This window comes from Primulina tabacum, chromosome 14 (assembly GCF_025594145.1).
Source record: "Primulina tabacum isolate GXHZ01 chromosome 14, ASM2559414v2, whole genome shotgun sequence".
NCBI lineage: Eukaryota > Viridiplantae > Streptophyta > Magnoliopsida > Lamiales > Gesneriaceae > Primulina > Primulina tabacum.
The window spans coordinates 17,130,760-17,148,037 of NC_134563.1; the positions used below are offsets into that span (position 1 = coordinate 17,130,760).

Sequence of the window (17,278 nt, forward strand, 5' to 3'; positions counted from 1 at the left end):
TTCTTGCACGTCAACATACTTACTTGGCGTTGAGGGATTCGTTGGACTTCGATTGGGGCCATTGCTGCTGCACATACTAACATGAAACTGCATACTTAACTTACATGACTTAGACGTATCAATCATACTTACTTACAAGTTCAATCAATTCCTTAGGACGTTCTAAAATTCCCATGACTCGACTTTGTAAATCATTGTACTAAACATTGACCTCAAACCTCAAAGCATACCATAATTTTTCCCAAAATATGAAGGACACGGACCCCGTGCCTACCTCCGTGTATGGGTCCGTATAGGTTCGGGTGAGAAGAACTCGAAAGGAAGGGTGGACATGGACCCCGTGTCAGGGTCCGTCTAAGGGTCCGTCTAGACTCTGTAAAAAAGACACCGAAAAGAAACAAAGGCACGGACCCCGTGTAGAGGTCCGGGTAAGGGTCCGTGTACCTGCGCAAATTTGACACCACGGAGAAAACAAAGTCACAGACCCCGTGCCAGGGTCCGTATGGGGGTCCGGCTAAGCACAGAAGGTCGAAACCTACGAGAAAAATCTTGACACAATATTACATTCTCCTCAACCAAACTCAATGGCTACGAATCGACACCGCAAGACACTTCTTAGGACACTAAGGCATTGTATCAAACCCAAGTGAACCACTAAAATTATTCCCGAGAGCAACGACAATCATTGACAACGACACAACCCGAAATTTGCCACTATTTACTTTCCTACGACTCTTGTTTCGACTTATTGCCTATCGAAACAAAACCAAACGTTAATAACCATCCCAACATCTTAAACAATGTACCTATAAGCAGCAACGATCATCCGTCGATCCCCAACGAAGCCTGCAACATTAAAACTTCAAGAATTCATCAACATCAATAATTTCTGAAAATGCAGTTTGAGCAGTCCCACGAAAAACATCATAACTCACTCAATTTTTATCCGAATAACTCGAATTTTATATCAAATCGAAGGTATCAAAAAGTTCTACATTTTTCTTAATGAAAGTTTTCTCATAATCTCGATCGAAAATTCGCAGTTTTAACAAGAACAGTAAAAACGTGATTTAGATCTAAAAATTTTCCTTCAAAATCGATCCAAACAATTAACCGCTCAAAGTATGAACATCACACATGAATTTTACGCATAAAACAACGCAACACATAATATGACATGATCGACGCAGCAAAAGAGAGATTATACGTGCCTTTTGATGATAAACTTTACCGAAACGGCGATACCGATGCGGGAACGGAGCGAGGCTTGATCGAGGACGACTTGCGGCTCGAATTTCTTGCAATAAAATCAACAAAAATTTGCTGGAAAGATTTAGGGGATGGGGCGGCTGCTGCTCTTGTGCCAAGAACCCTAAAATTTTTCTTTTAAAATGATGAAATGGGGATAAGGGAGATGTGTGTGTGTGTTATACGTGTAAGTGTGTGTAAATAAGTGTGTGTGCGTGTGAGGCTAATAATTAGGGACTTAAATTTTTGCTTAATTCTACCATTAAGGTGCTAATTAAAAGTTACTCAATTAACACATTAAATAAAATACTATCCCTACTAATCCTTAAATAAAAAACCCCCAATTTAAGTAAAATCCACACTAATTTTACAAACTTACTACTTAGCAAAAATAAGGTACACCATGCTAACTTTAAAATTCTAAAATCTCTAGATAAATAAATAAGGCTTGTAAAAATACTAAAGCTTAGTAAATCCTTTAAAATGCCTCATTCTTGACTAAAAATTAAAATACCACATTTTAAAATACCGAAAATCATCACCGGTCTTTTCCTCGATCCCGCTTCGAATAATCGATTGAAACATGACAATTGAAATACATTTTAACGCGCATCACAAAAACATTAAAATCATACCATTTAAATAAATCATGCATCACTAAAATCATTTTAAACTTGAATAAAATATTTAACAATTAAATAAATGCATGGGTTATACGTATGCTTATTCTTGGGCACTATAGATCGAGACAGCGACTAAGACTTTAGGTTGCCTATTTTAGAAAGGGGTGGTGATACCCTAGAAGAGTCCGGGTAATGGATAACCCGGGACAATAAATGGATAGCCCAAATCAGGGTAAGTTTGCAGGAGGAGCTCGTCCGTAGCCGGGCAAATAAATTCTTTGGGACAAGAAGGAAGAATTTTGTGAATTATGAGGTGCGCATAAAAAATGAAAACCTAGCAGAGATGCCAACGAGAATCAGGCGCATGAGAGAGAGCCGCGCAATAGGGGAAAAACGAGGCCAAGATAACTCAAGCGAAGGACAAGAACTTCACAAATGTTTTCTTCTTTTATCTTTCATTTTAGTTAGGATTTAGGGATCTTACCTCCAAAATTTATTTTTTATATTTTTTAAAGATTAAATTTTGTTTCTAAACATATTTGATTATATTATTGTGTGTATTGCATTTTTGAAACAAAATCAACTTCGAAGTGATTTTATATATTATAATTGAAATCGAGATCGAATTTTATAACATGATAGAGTAATATAATCTATGGATTTACAACTTGCATATATATATGAGGTTGAGTACATGTTGATGACCATAAATCGAAAATCGAAAGTTAGAAGATTTTATGGTTTGTTAATGCGATTACAAATTTTAAATAATATAATAACACTTGGTTACAACTTAATTAGATTAATATAGCTAGATATAATATATTAATAAAAATGAGAATTCTATCAAAATCATTGCCTAAGAATTAAAATTCATTCATTTGAGAAGATCAATTAGTATGTGAAACGAAATCATAAAAATGTTATTTTATCAATGTGGCTAAGAAATGTGTTTCTTAGTTTTATTAGAGATATTCCTTACTTCATTATATTGTTATTTTAATATAGTGAAATAAGTTGTAACCAAGTGTTATTATATTATTTAAAATTTGTAATCGCATTAACAAACCATAAAATCTTCTAACTTTCGATTTTCGATTTATGGTCATCAACATGTATTCAACCTCATATATATATGCAAGTTGTAGATCCATAGATTATATTACTCTATCATGTTACAAAATTCGATCTCGATTTCAATTATAATATATAAAATCACTTCGAAGTTGATTTTGTTTCAAAAATGCAATACACACAATAATATAATCAAATATGCTTAGAAACAAAATTTAATATTTAAAAAATAAAAAAAATAAATTTTGGAGGTAAGATCCCTAAATCCTAACTAAAATGAAAGATAAAAGAAGAAAACATTTGTGAAGTTCTTGTCCTTCGCTTGAGTTATCTTGGCCTCGTTTTTCCTCTCTTGCGCGGCTCTCTCTCATGCGCCTGATTCTCGTCGGCATCTCTGCTAGGTTTTCATTTTTTATGCGCACCTCATAATTCACAAAAATTCTTCCTTCTTCACCCCAGGCTACCAGAAGCCCGAGCTTTCATACCAGCTCTCGGGAGACTTTCTACCCGGGCTACCTCGAAAGTAGCACTTTACTCGAGTGCCCCAGTATAGGATACCTTATGCTTGACAATCATTACTAACAGAATTGCTGGGGTTTGGCGTGTCAGAAAAGTTGTCAGAAGTAGGGTATAGTCAGCCACCTTGCTCTAATTAGTAAGTGGATACTGAAAGCAAGGTAATCATATATTTCCTTTCTATAGATAACATGTATGATTTATATTCAAGGATCTTTCGCATATTCACAGAGTCACGTATATTCACACATATACATACTTTTTCATCTTCACCTGCTGACTTAAGAATTGAAGTGGCTACGTCGGACACCTCTCTGGTACTCATTCACAAGTTCATGTTCTTGTTTGCAGGATATAGTTGCAACCATATCGCATACCACAGAGATATACCTTCTCCTCAAGATATATTTTCTTGCTCATTTTCCCTTGACAAAACTCTTATCTGATTCGGTGAATTTCCCCGACTCAGCTCACCCAGTTCACTTGGATCACATCAAATAGAACTGGAATTAAACGGTTTAATTCAGATTGTGTTTTATGTTAGAGTAGATGCCCTGCAAGCCAACGGTTGGCTAGAGAATTTATTGACTCAAGTGAAATAAACAATCTTTATTTTAATATAATTTAACTTTTGATGGTTTCGTTATACTTTATCTGTATACCCATGCAAACAGCATAGATAAAGTCCTTGATTATGCTTTAATACAAATAAATCGTAATTCGATGTTGAAACTCATTTGTAAACACTGCATATTCTAAATTCGTTCCTAGTCGATTCAGCCGCCTAAAACATGGATAAAGGCTGCTTGAGCTCGAGACTAGCATCTGTGATGTTGTGTACTGCGTTTCTTGGTAATGGCATAGAGATGTCCAAACATGCAGATGGGTAGTCATATGATGATTATACCGAACAACCCTCCCTCGGACTTTCCAAGTGGTTATCATTCATCGAGAGGATAAGTCCGTGGTTATGATTGTACACCATTAGTCCTTACGACCCGGGACAACACTGAGGCTCTATATGCTAGGGCTGTGCTTTGACTCGTTTACCGGCTCCAGGAGAGTCATCAGGAGGCAAGGTTGGGTACAGTTGCGACACATATAGGAGCTAGTGCATTGTAGTCGGGGATTCACCGCTCACCTACGGGTGTGGATATCCTGTGTGATCTGATGAAATAATAGTGCATGGAATCTTTGGCCAGAGTACGAGATGTACGTTGGAGAAGGAGTTCTTCAAATAGTACACGCGATGCCATTATTATAGTTATCACATAGTTATCGAATTAATATGCAACCCTCGATGAACCAATGGTTGCAGATTCGATCGGGATATATGAGATGAAGAGACCGTACTGTACGCTAATCATAATCGACTGGTTCTTGCAGGCACTATCAGTGATACCTAGGGGATCATGGGGCGATGCTACTAGACGCTCTTACTATGATCCGATGGGTGCAATCAGAAGTGAGTTCTGACATTCTTGATCAAGGTGTTGATCAAAAGAATGTGGCTAACTAGGGTAAGCCCGAATAAAGGATTATGTCCTGAATCACAAAGAGTTGTGAACTCACGGCTAGCTGTATCCCTAAACCATTGAGTGTCACACAAGTAATGGATCATTTGTTCCCGTTGAGAGAATAAATTCAAGAAGTTGAATTTATATTATATATTAAATTCAAGGAGTTGAATTTATGATAATTAAATTTTGAGAGAATAAATTCAAGGGGTTGAATTTATAAATTTGATAATTTAATTTATTAAACTCAAAAGTTGAGTTTATTAAATATTAAATTTTGGAGGTGATAAAATTCAAGGAGTTGAATTCACAATTTAAATTCAAATGTTGAATTTATAATTATTTTAATTTATTAAACTCACAAGTTGGGTTTATTAAATATTAAATTAAATATGATGGAAGATATGTTTAATGGGCTTGTAGGAGTTCAAGTCCAACATATTAAATGATTAAAGTTCTTAATGGACTTTAATATAATAAATTAAACTAGTTTGACTAGTCCATTTAATGAACAAAGCCCATTAAATTTAATTTAGGAACCTAAATCCAAATTATGGAATTTAGGTTAAAAACTCTTTTTAGAATATAAAAAAGGTAGCCTTCACTATTTCAAAGAAAATAGGATTTTCGAGATTGGCAAAATATGGGATGCAATTTTAGAATCTTTAATTATCTTAATTGATAAGATTAATTAAGTAAATATAAGATTAGAAAATATAATAAGATTTTAAAAATCTTATTTCTTACGTAAATAGGCATCCACCCAAGAAGACTTGAGATAACTTTCGGGTCTTCCCAATTTCTCAAAGGATGCTCTCGAAAATTCTTCTTTCTTTTGCAAGAAGTTTTCGGCAATTCTAATTAATAGAATTGAATCGATTTCTTCTTCGTGTTCTATCTCTACGCAAAAGTTCTTCTAAATTACTAGTGCAATTTAGAAGAGGGACAAATATTCCAGTCGTGGATCGGATTAGGAGATCGAAGAATGTTCATAGGGATTTACAACAAGAGCTACGTCCGTTAATACCGGTGTAATTGGAGCCACGTTATTTATTCACCAAAGGTATAACATTCTTTACACCCTATGAATATTTCTAGTTAAATCATACGAGCGTCCAAAAATATTTTGACTGTCAAAATAAATAAAAAATTTTAAACTTCCGCTGCGTTTGGGCGTGTAGAAAACCAGATCCAACAGTGGTATCAATGCCAAAGTTTTTTCTAAATCGTATGGTTTTGATATTGAATAATTAATTTCTAACCACACAAGAAAATTTTTCAGAAAATTGTAGCATCATTAAAAACTTTATTTTTTCCCAGAAATCAAAAAAAATAAAAAAAAAAACCGGGGCTGCCCGAAACTGTTCCTGGCAGTGCACTGTGCGCGCCTGTGCCCTTGCGGCTGCCCGAAACGTTCGGGCAGCGGGCGGGCGGATGCCCGGGAGCGTCTCGGGAAGCGCGCTGAATAATGGGCTTGAATTGTTTGGGCCTAGGGTGCGATTTTCTGATTTTTCAAATTTTTGGGTAAAATTGATATTTTTGAAAATTGGTTCAATTTTTATTTTTGAAAATTTATAATTTTCTTGTAAAATAAATAATTATAATATGATTTTAATTATTTATGATAAAAATGAGTTTTTACAAGAAATCAATTATTATTGATTTAATTGGAAATTAAATAAAAGAGTTTATTTAATTTATTAAATTATTTAATAATTATGGTGGTTAGTGATAAATTATTAGATATATGATTTATCAATTAATTAAATTGATGTTAATATTTGATATTAAATGCATGAAGGATGATCAAGAGCCTTGACCAATGTGTTAGGTGTATGTTAGGATATTTTACTGTTTTATTCGTTTTTTTTAATATTTGATATTATTAAAGTGGGCCTGGTTTATGGCCCGTTCCCACCCCATGAGATGTATCCTTTATGTGCCATGACTATTTAAATGTAATTATTAGAAATAGTGGGAGATCAAGACTGAAAGATGGTGGGCCCGATGAACAAGATGAAGACATGTAAAATATTGGAAGCTCTTGTAATAGTTGCATTTGCATCCCTGCATTCACCTAGGTTTGGACCTGGATCCATGTTTGGCTCACATGGATCTAATAGTATTGGCGGTCGATCATCCTTATTTATTGTTTAATGTCATATTATGATATATATGCGATATATAGTAGTATGCATGTATGTATATTATTATATAATATAGTTGCATGAATCCGGCAAACATACAAACTCGTGGCACGCGATTTTAAATTAAAATGATGAGACATTTTTAAAATTAAAATCCCTCATTTTGAATATGATTCAAAATTTATATCAAACCGTAAAAGTAAAAATTAAAAGAGTTTAATTTTTCCTTGCTTTCCATCAATTGTGGTTTCATGTTGATCGCTACCCGCGGACAGTATCTGGCTCATATTATTGGAGAGGCCTGGACGCCGGAAAGCTGTGACTTCCACCGGACATATGATGTGAATTGAGTGGAACTCCCATGACTTCGGCTCATATTATCGGGGGAACTCATGGCGACCGTCTACTACAATTCAATATTGATGGGTCGGTTTGACACGCGAAAATAAACGGCGTCATATTATTGGGTCCTTATTAAACGTGAGGCAAAACACGCGGAGGTTGCATAGGGATGCAATTGGATTCTACCTTTTAGAAATTATAATTGGCTGATATTATTCGGGATTATAATTGGCTAATTGGACTCTACGTGCCCACGAAGGAAATGCGATTTCCCTTTTTCACTAGAGGGTGGTGAAAATGTCAAAATAGTGGGAGGGAGATTTATAAAATAAAATCCATATTTTATATCTTAAAATTATTTTAAAATAATCAGCAACCATTATTCTGTTTCCATATCAGTATATTTTCGATTTCGTCACATAATCAATTTTTGTTAGTAACAAGCTAACCGAATCTAATTTTCAAGACTGGTTGGGAAAAATTGTTCTAAATTCGGAGAAAATGACATACACACTAATGTCAGTCTTGCTGAACTGACAAAGCATGCAAGATGGTAGGACCATAGTATGCAAGCTAAAGTGTGATGTGCTCGCTTCTACGTCAAATGAACTGTAGGGACAGTTTGAGAAAATATTGAATGCTGCTGACATTCGAATACACATGCAAGAGTTGCATGGTACATGAAACTCGTACAGTGATGCACACCACTTTTAAAAGCTCATGACTACACGAATGCAAGATGGGGCTTTGGTCCATGAGCGTAGTGTACGTATGACTGGGCTTATTGAGGATGTGGTGGGCCTGGAATATGTGATTCCTAATGAGTTACTAGATAACATTAATTTGTTGTCTTTCTCTTCCTCATTTGACGGGGTTATGGTGAACTTCAAGTTGAATAAGATATATGATAGGCTTGAAGAACTAGTCAATACGCTTATGACTTATGAGATCACCATAAAATAAGAAATTGTTGTTTTTATAATGGGCTTCTCGTCGGACGAAAAATTGGCCCATAAGGTAAGGGAAAGAAATGTTCTGCCCCTCACAAGAAAAACAATCTCAATAAGAGGCAAACTCTAAAAGACACTTAAAAGGCCTACAAAGCTCGATAAGTTACAACATATTTATTTCACTGTAAGAAGTCCGGACATAAGAAATTATATGTGCCAAAAATGTTCTGGAAATGATAAGTGAATGTCCAAATAAACATGATTTTAACAACAAACAAAATAAAGTAAGATGATCCAAATCCCTCACAAATATGGCACGCTAGACTATGTCACATTTCCCAAAGAAGGATGCACAAGCTAGTGGGAGAAGGCATGTTTGATTTGTCAGACATAAATTCTCTACCAACTTGTGAGTCCTGTCTAAAAGGAAAAATGACTAAAAGTCCATTCAATGGAAACGTGGAACGTGCGCATGGTCTGTTGGATTTGATCCACACAGATATTTGTGGCTCGCTAAGTGTTAGCACAAAATATAGGCAATCCTACTTCATTACCTTTACTGATGACCATTCGAGGTATTGGTATGTTTATATGATGAAACACAAATCTGAAGCATTGGAAAGGTTCAAAGAATTCAGATCTGAAGTAGAAAACCAGCTAAAAAGAAGTATTAAGGCATTTCGATCTGATCGAAGTGGAGAATACTTGAGTGCTGAATTTTTGGGTTATCTAAAAGAGAATGAGATTCTCTCACAGTGGACTCCACCAGCAACACCACAATTGAATGGTGTTTCTGAACGTCGTAAGCGAACCTTGTTTGACATGGTTCGATCGATGATGGGATTCACTGAATGGCCTGCATAGTTTTGGGGCTTTGCGCTTGAAACCGCGGCAATGTTGTTGAATAATGTCCATATTAAATCAGTGGATAAAACACCATATGAGATATGGATGGGAAAAACTCCCAAATATTCTTACGAGAGAATATAGGGATGTCCTGCTTACGTGAAGCAGACGGTGGGAGACAAATTGGATAGTAGATCCACTTTGTGCTACTTTGTAGGATATCCAAAGAATTCTGTTGGATATTATTTCTATCATCCCAATGAAGCAAAATGTTTGTTTCAAGAAATGCCACTTTTCGGAAAAGGAATTTCTATTAGATAGAAAATGCAAGATGATAGAATTTGAAGAAATTCAAGATACTCCCTCAACTATAGAAGTTGAACCCATTTCCCAAGAACCAGTAGTTGAAGTACAAGCTCCTAGGAGGTCTGATAGGGTTATTAGACCACCTGCAAGATATACACTTCTTCATGAACAAGGTCATGATGAGCCTTGTGTTGGATGTGATCCAATGAACTTTAAAGAAGTAATATTTGATACTGATTCAACCAAATGGCTTGAAGCCATGCAGTGAGAAATGGACTCTATGTATTCAAACCAAGTCTGGACATTAGTGGATCCACCTGAGGGAATCGTTCCCATAGGATGCAAATTGATCTACAAAAGAAAGCTTGGGCGAATGAGAAGGTAGTGACCTTCAAAGCAAGACTGCTTGGAAAAGGTTATACTCAAAGGTAAGGAGTTGTCTATGAGAAAACTTTTTCACCAGTTGCTATGTTTAAGTCCATTAGAATACTACTAGCCATAGATCATCATGGTATGACTATGAGATATGGCAAATGGATGTAAAGACTGCATTCCTCAATGGAGACATCAAAGAAGAAATATATATGTCTCAACCTGAGGGATACACATCAGTAGGAAGTGAGCATAAGGTATGCAAACTTCAGATATCAATATATGGTGTCAAGCAGGCATCAAGGAGTTGGAACCTCAGATTTGATAGCACTATCAAAGAGTTTGGTTTTGCAAAGAATCCTGAGGAACCATGTGTGTACAAGAAAGTTAGTGGGAGTGCAGTGACATTACTAGTACTTTATGTTGATGATATCCTGCTCATTGGGAATGATGTAGGACCACTGCAATCAATTAAAGTATGGTTGACCAGTAAATTCTCCATGAAGGACATGGGTGAAGCATCTTATGTATTAGGAATACAGATCTATAGAGATAGATCGAAGAGGATGCTGGGACTCACCCAAGCCACTTATATCGATACCATTCTTAAGCGATTCTCTATGGAAGAGTCCAAGAGAGGATACTTACCAATGTGTCATGGTATTACTCTATCTAAAGCTATGTGTCCCAAAACTGATGAAGAGATAGAGATGATGACACGTATTCCATATGCGTCGGCTATTGGTAGTATTATGTATGGTATGATATCGACACGTCTTGACATTGCTTATGCTTTGAGTGTTACAAGCAGATATTAGGCGAACCCTGGTCCAATGCATTGGAAGGCCGTGAAAGACATTCTTAAGTACTTAAGAAGGACTAAAAATTTGTTCATGTTCTATGGGAGTGGAGAATTAAAATTGGAAGGCTATACTGATTCTAGCTTCCAATGTGATGTAGATGATTCGAAATCGACCTCTGGTTTTGTATTCATGCTTAATGGTGCGGCTGTCACTTGGAAAAGTTCCGAGCAAGACACCGTTGCGGATTCCACCACTGAAGCTGAGTACATTGCTGCATCTGCTGCAGCGAAAGAGGCAGTTTGGATGAGGAATTTTGTCCAAGAGTTGGGCGTTGTTCCTAATGGAGTTGATCCAGTCCCGTTGTACTGGGACAACACTGGTGCCGTTGCGCAAGCAAAGGAACCAAGGTCTCATCAGCGATCCAAACATGTACTGAGGGAGTTCCACATCATACGGGAGATAGTGGGAAGAGGAGACATATCAGTTGAAAGAGTCCCCTCTGCAGAAAATGTTGCTGATCCACTTACAAAGCCCTTGTCAGGACCATTGTTTGAAAAGCATCGCGAAGCAATGGGATTAAAGTTATGGGTAGTTGGCTCTAGGGCAAGTGGGAGATTGTTAGAGTAGATGCCCTGCAAGCCAACGGTAGGCTAGAGAATTTATTAACTCAAGTGAAATAAACAATCTTTATTTTAATATATTTTAACTTTTAATGTTTCGTTATACTTTATCTGTATACCGATGCAAACAGCATAGATAAAGTCCTTGATTATGCTTTAATACAAATGAATCGTAATTCGATGTTGAAACTCATTTGTAAACACTGCATATTCTAAATTCGTTCCTAGTCGATTCAGCCGCCTAAAACATGGATAAAGGCCGCTTGAGCTCGAGACTAGCATCTGTGATGTTGTGTACTGCGTTTCTTGGTAAGGGCATAGAGATGTCCAAACATGCAGATGGGTAGTCATATGATGATTATACCGAACAACCCTCCCTCGGACTTTCCAAGTGGTATTCATCGAGAGGATAAGTCCGTGGTTATGATTGTACACCATTAGTCCTTACGACCCGGGACAACACTGAGGCTCTATATGCTAGGGCTGTGCTTTGACTCGTTTACCGGCTCCAGGAGAGTCATCAGGTGGCGAGGTTGGGTACAGTTGCGACACATATAGGAGCTAGTGCATTGTAGTCGGGTATTCACCGCTCACCTACGGGTGTGGATATCCTGTGTGATCTGTTGAAATAATAGTGCATGGAATCTCTGGCCAGAGTACGAGATGTACGTTGGAGAAGGAGTTCTTCAAATAGTACACGCGATGCCATTACTATAGTTATCACATAGTTATCGAATTAATATGCAACCTTCGATGAACCAATGGTTGCAGATTCGATCGGGATATATGAGATGAAGAGACCGTACTGTACGCTAATCATAATCGACTGGTTTTTGCAGGCACAATCAGTGATACCTAGGGGATCATGGGGCGATGCTACTAGACGCTCTTACCATGATCCGATGGGTGCAATCAGAAGTGAGTTCTGACATTCTTGATCAAGGTGTTGATGAAAAGAATGGGGCTAACTGGGGTAAGCCCGAATAAAGGATTATTTCCTGAATCACAAAGAGTTGTGAACCCACGGCTAGCTGTATCCCTGAACCATTGAGGGTCACACAAGTACTGGATCATTTGTTCCCGTTTAGAGAATAAATTCAAGAAGTTGAATTTATATTATATAGTAAATTCAAGGAGTTGAATTTTTGATAATTAAATTTTGAGAGAATAAATTCAAGGAGTTGAATTTATAAATTTGATAATTTAATTTATTAAACTCAAAAGTTGAGTTTATTAAATATTAAATTTTGGAGGTGATAAAATTCAAGGAGTTGAATTCACAATTTAAATTCAAATGTTGAATTTATAATTAATTTAATTTATTAAACTCAAAATTGGGTTTATTAAATATTAAATTAAATATAATGGGAGATATGTTTAATTTGCTTGTAGGAGTTCAAGTCCAACATATTAAATGATTAAAGTTCTTAATGGACTTTAATATAACTAATTAAACTAGTTTGACTAGTCCATTTAATTAACAAAGCCCATTAAATTTAATTTAGGAACCTAAATCCAAATTATGGAATTTAGGTTAAAAACTCTTTTTAGAATATAAAAAGGGTAGCCTCCACTATCTCAAAGAAAATAGGATTTTCGAGATTGGCAAAATATGGGATGCAGTTTTAGAATCTTTAATTATCTTAATTGATAAGATTAATTAAGTAAATATAAGATTAGAAAATATAATAAGATTTTAAAAATCTTATTTCTTACGTAAATAGGCATCCACCCAAGAAGACTTGAGATAACTTTCGGGTCTTCCCAATTTCTCAAAGGATGCTCTCGAAAATTCTTCTTTCTTTTGCAAGAAGTTTTCGGCAATTCTAATTAATAGAATTGAATCGATTTCTTCTTCGTGTTCTATCTCTACGCAAAAGTTCTTCTAAATTACTAGTGCAATTTAGAAGAGGGACAAATATTCCAGTCGTGGACCAGATTAGGAGATCGAAAAATGTTCGTAGGGATTTACAACAAGAGATACGTCCGTTAATACCGGTGTAGTTGGAGCCACGTGATTTATTCACTAAAGGTATAACATTCTTTACACCCTATGAATATTTCTAGTTAAATCATACGAGCGTCCAAACATATTTTGACTGTCAAAATAAATAAAAAATTTTAAACTTCCGCTGCGTTTGGGCGTGTAGAAAACCAGATCCAACATTTTATTCCTAATTTGATTATAATTCAAACATGTAGCCGAATTTTTTTATAATACAAACATATCGAATCTACGATTGTGTTTGAACTGATTGCAATTTAAGTATTATTAATTAAGATGGATTTAAAATTGACGAAAAAGTGACTTCAATCTTTCTTCAAATTATATCACTCACTCCAAATCACCGTTTGAACCAAAAATGTGATCGGATTTGATATTATGATTTGATTCATTTAAATACTTTATTAAAAACATATATGGATTCCATATAATTTTAAAAACTAGTTTTTAAAAATTTATTGGCCACCACTTCCCAAAATATTTTAGTCTTTTTGTTGCAGAATCAAACATACAATCAATACGTAGTTTATTCATGAGCATCGAGATTAATGATTTATAAATATTCGAGTATTGGTACAACACCTATTATTGATATTATATTATATGGTTACCATTATTTGATAATAAAATACGCATAAAACTATCATTAGTATTATATATGTATGTAATAATAGTTCATTCAAACACAATTTTTTCAGTTTTATAGCATATAAACCAAAAAGAACTAATTTAAGCAAAGTGTTTGTAAGCCATAAGTCCAACGAAAATCCATCTTCGGACAAGAAAAACAACATCCTCCAACTGTATTAACTACCTTTTAAAACGAGGCCTCCCACTTTCCAAAAAATATGCCACCAAAAATATCGTCCACAAACATGTTCAACATCTCCAAGCCTATATAAACTCCACACTCCCCTCTTTCAAGATTCAGCCTCAATATCCGAAAACAAAGAAAAAAGAAGAAGTGCATTAAAGTTAACAAAGCTTTTTGTGCACCGACCTCCTTGCTCGCTTAGCTCAAACGTCCCGCCGAACCCGAGAATAATCATGGGAGGCTGCGCGAGCAAACCTAAAGACTTGGATAGCAAGGAGGCACCCGCCCCAGTTGAAGCACCTGCCCCTGCTGAGGCCCCAGTTGCTGCTGAGACCGCGGCTGCCCCCGCTGAGGTCGAGGCCGAGGCTGTTCCAGTGGTAAGCATTCTTGATCTACTTAGATCATGCCACTTCCTTCATGAATATTCAATAGCTATTTTCTTATGTTTGCCTTGCAATAATGCCTCAAGGGATTTCTAAGATCATTTTCCATATCTATTAGCTGAGCCAAGAGTTGCTCTTGGAGGGAAACTAAAATTTTATATCCGGCTTGAAACACATTTGTACATTGTGTACTAGAAAATCGTTCGAATGCTAAATAAAATATATGAAGGATGGAGCTACCATGCACCTCTGCTGACACATAGACATGAGTGAAATTCTTCCTTTATCATAAAATTTCTGACTCTTAGTCCTCACGTTTTTTGCATTGATTTATATAGGAGAACAAAGATGGAAATGAAAAAAAGGAAGAACCTTTGGTAGATCTATCTGAACCAGCTCGAGAAGCCCCCAACGAGGAGACAGCGGCAACCGAGGCTGTCTCCGTGGAGGAAAAGAAAGAGGAAGCAACTGAGGAAGCTGCCCCAAAAACTGAGAACTAAAGTGATGAAGAACCAGTAGTTAAAGCTTAAATATATCAATTAAAGAATAAATTATAATAATAATGTGTTAGGAATGACACTCTATTGCATTATTTATCATCAGGTGAAATAAACTCATTGAGGCTCAAGTAATAAAGCTGTAATGGCACAAGAATTATCGTAGTTATCTGTATTCATTAATTTGAAAAATAATTAAAATCTGTGTTTCTATTATAAGCTTCTCGGGCTTTCTTTTTGAACCAGGGATATTTTCAATGAGATAGATTGCTATCATTCTCTACCAATGTGCTCTCTATTTTCTGCATCTAGCTCATAGTATATAGTAAGAAACTAATTAAAAAAAATCATAAGTAAGCCGTGCAGAAACGATTAAAAAAACACATTGATCGAACATAAGCAACACCAAGGACGATTGATATCTGATCATGACTCGAAGAGCGGGTTCCGTACACAAAGCAGATCACACTCTAAGGGAACGACAAATATTGATTGAAACCAAATAAACAAAGGGAAACAGAAAAAATTGCAGAAAACATGAACGACAATAATAAATCTTATCCGGAGGGTACGCATCACATTCAGGTCCAGTGCGGGTTCATATATAACTACATTTACAATTGTAATGGATCCAAGCTCTCAGAATCTCTTGTAATCACTCGTTAACAGATCACACTTGATGAATTACGAGACAATCAATCCAAGAACTCAACACAAGATAAGCAAAATAAAAGAAAATAACTCTCAAGACACGATTTACGTGGTTCGGTCATTAATCGACCTACATCCATGGGAGGAGCTCATCTTTATTCATCAACAATCTGAGTTTGAATTACAAAGAAAAAACCAACAAGCACTCCTACAGAATTCACTCTCAACATGCACTCTCTTCTTCCTCAGAACACATGCTCTTGAATTCTCTCTTGGTGTACTTCTATTCCTTCAGGGATCGATGACCGAATGAACCTATTCAAAGAACTGCCTTCCTTCAAGACTCCTTGCTTCTATTTATATGGTCATATCCTTTATTCAGTTATCCTATCTGTTACAACATAAGCCTTCCTCTTCAGTTAATTTCTCGATCCCTCAGCTCTGAAGTTGCTAACTTTGCCATGTCACTCATTAAATGCTGACTAAGATTGAGTTGGCACAATGAAACCACAATTCTCCACCTTGACAATCAACCAGCTTAAACTGATTAGCTCCTCCAGGTTCCTTGCTTCTACGTCTTTTCCCCACTGGAAACATTTATCAAATTCAAACAGTGCTGAAACTTTGAGTTTGGAATAACCTTTGTACACATATCTGCAGGGTTATCTTTTGTACTGATCTTCCTTATTGATACAGAGCCTATATCAATCACATCCCTTACAAAATGCAACCGAACATCTATGTGTTTTGATCTTTCATGGAAGACTTGATGCTTGGATAAATGTAATGCACTTTGGCTATCACAGTGAACATTTATTGTCTCTTGAGCATATCCCAAGTCTTCCAAGAATCCTTTCATCCATAAGGCTTCTTTTACAGCTTCAGTAACGGCCATGTACTCAGCTTCCGTTGTTGATAGAGCTACCACATGTTGTAGCATAGCTTTCCAACTTACTATTGTCCCATACACCATAAAGATGTATCCGATTAAGGATCTTCTTGTGTCTAAGCTTCCAGCAAAGTCTGAGTCAACATACCCGGTTGCAATGTCCAAAGCCTCACCAGTATGTATGAACATCAACCCAAGCTCAAGGGTTCCCTTAAGATATCTGAGGATCCACTTAATTGCCTGCAAATGCTCTTTTCCCGGGTTAGCCATGAACCTACTTGCTAAGCTAACTGCATAAGCAAGATCTGGCCTAGTACAAACCATAGCATACATTAAACATCCCACAACACTTGCATATGGAACTTTCTGCATATTGGCTTTGTCCTGATCAGACTTTGGTGATTGGCTTGTTGACAGCTTAAAGTGATTTGCAAGTGGTCCCTGCACTGCCTTACAGTCTGTCATCTCAAACCTTTGAAGCACTTTACTCAGGTATCCAGTTTGAGTAAGCCATAGAACTCTCTTTGTTCTGTTTCTTACTATCTCCATTCCTAGTATCCTTTGGGCAGCCCCTAAGTCTTTCATTTCAAATTGTTCATTGAGTTCATGTTTCAGCTTCTGTATTTCAGTAAGGTTATGACATGCAATTAGCATGTCATCAACATAAAGTAAGAG

General features: G+C 36.3%; 1 protein-coding gene across 1 annotated transcript; it reads left to right on the forward strand.

The window, feature by feature from the left end:
* The first annotated feature begins 14,283 nt into the window (after positions 1-14,283).
* LOC142524937 (uncharacterized) lies at positions 14,284-15,346 on the forward strand. The gene is made up of 2 exons (XM_075629096.1): positions 14,284-14,560; positions 14,905-15,346. Exons 1-2 carry the CDS (start codon positions 14,417-14,419, stop codon positions 15,064-15,066), a joined length of 306 nt encoding a protein of 101 aa, XP_075485211.1. The 5' UTR covers positions 14,284-14,416; the 3' UTR covers positions 15,067-15,346.
* The last annotated feature ends 1,932 nt before the right edge of the window (positions 15,347-17,278 follow it).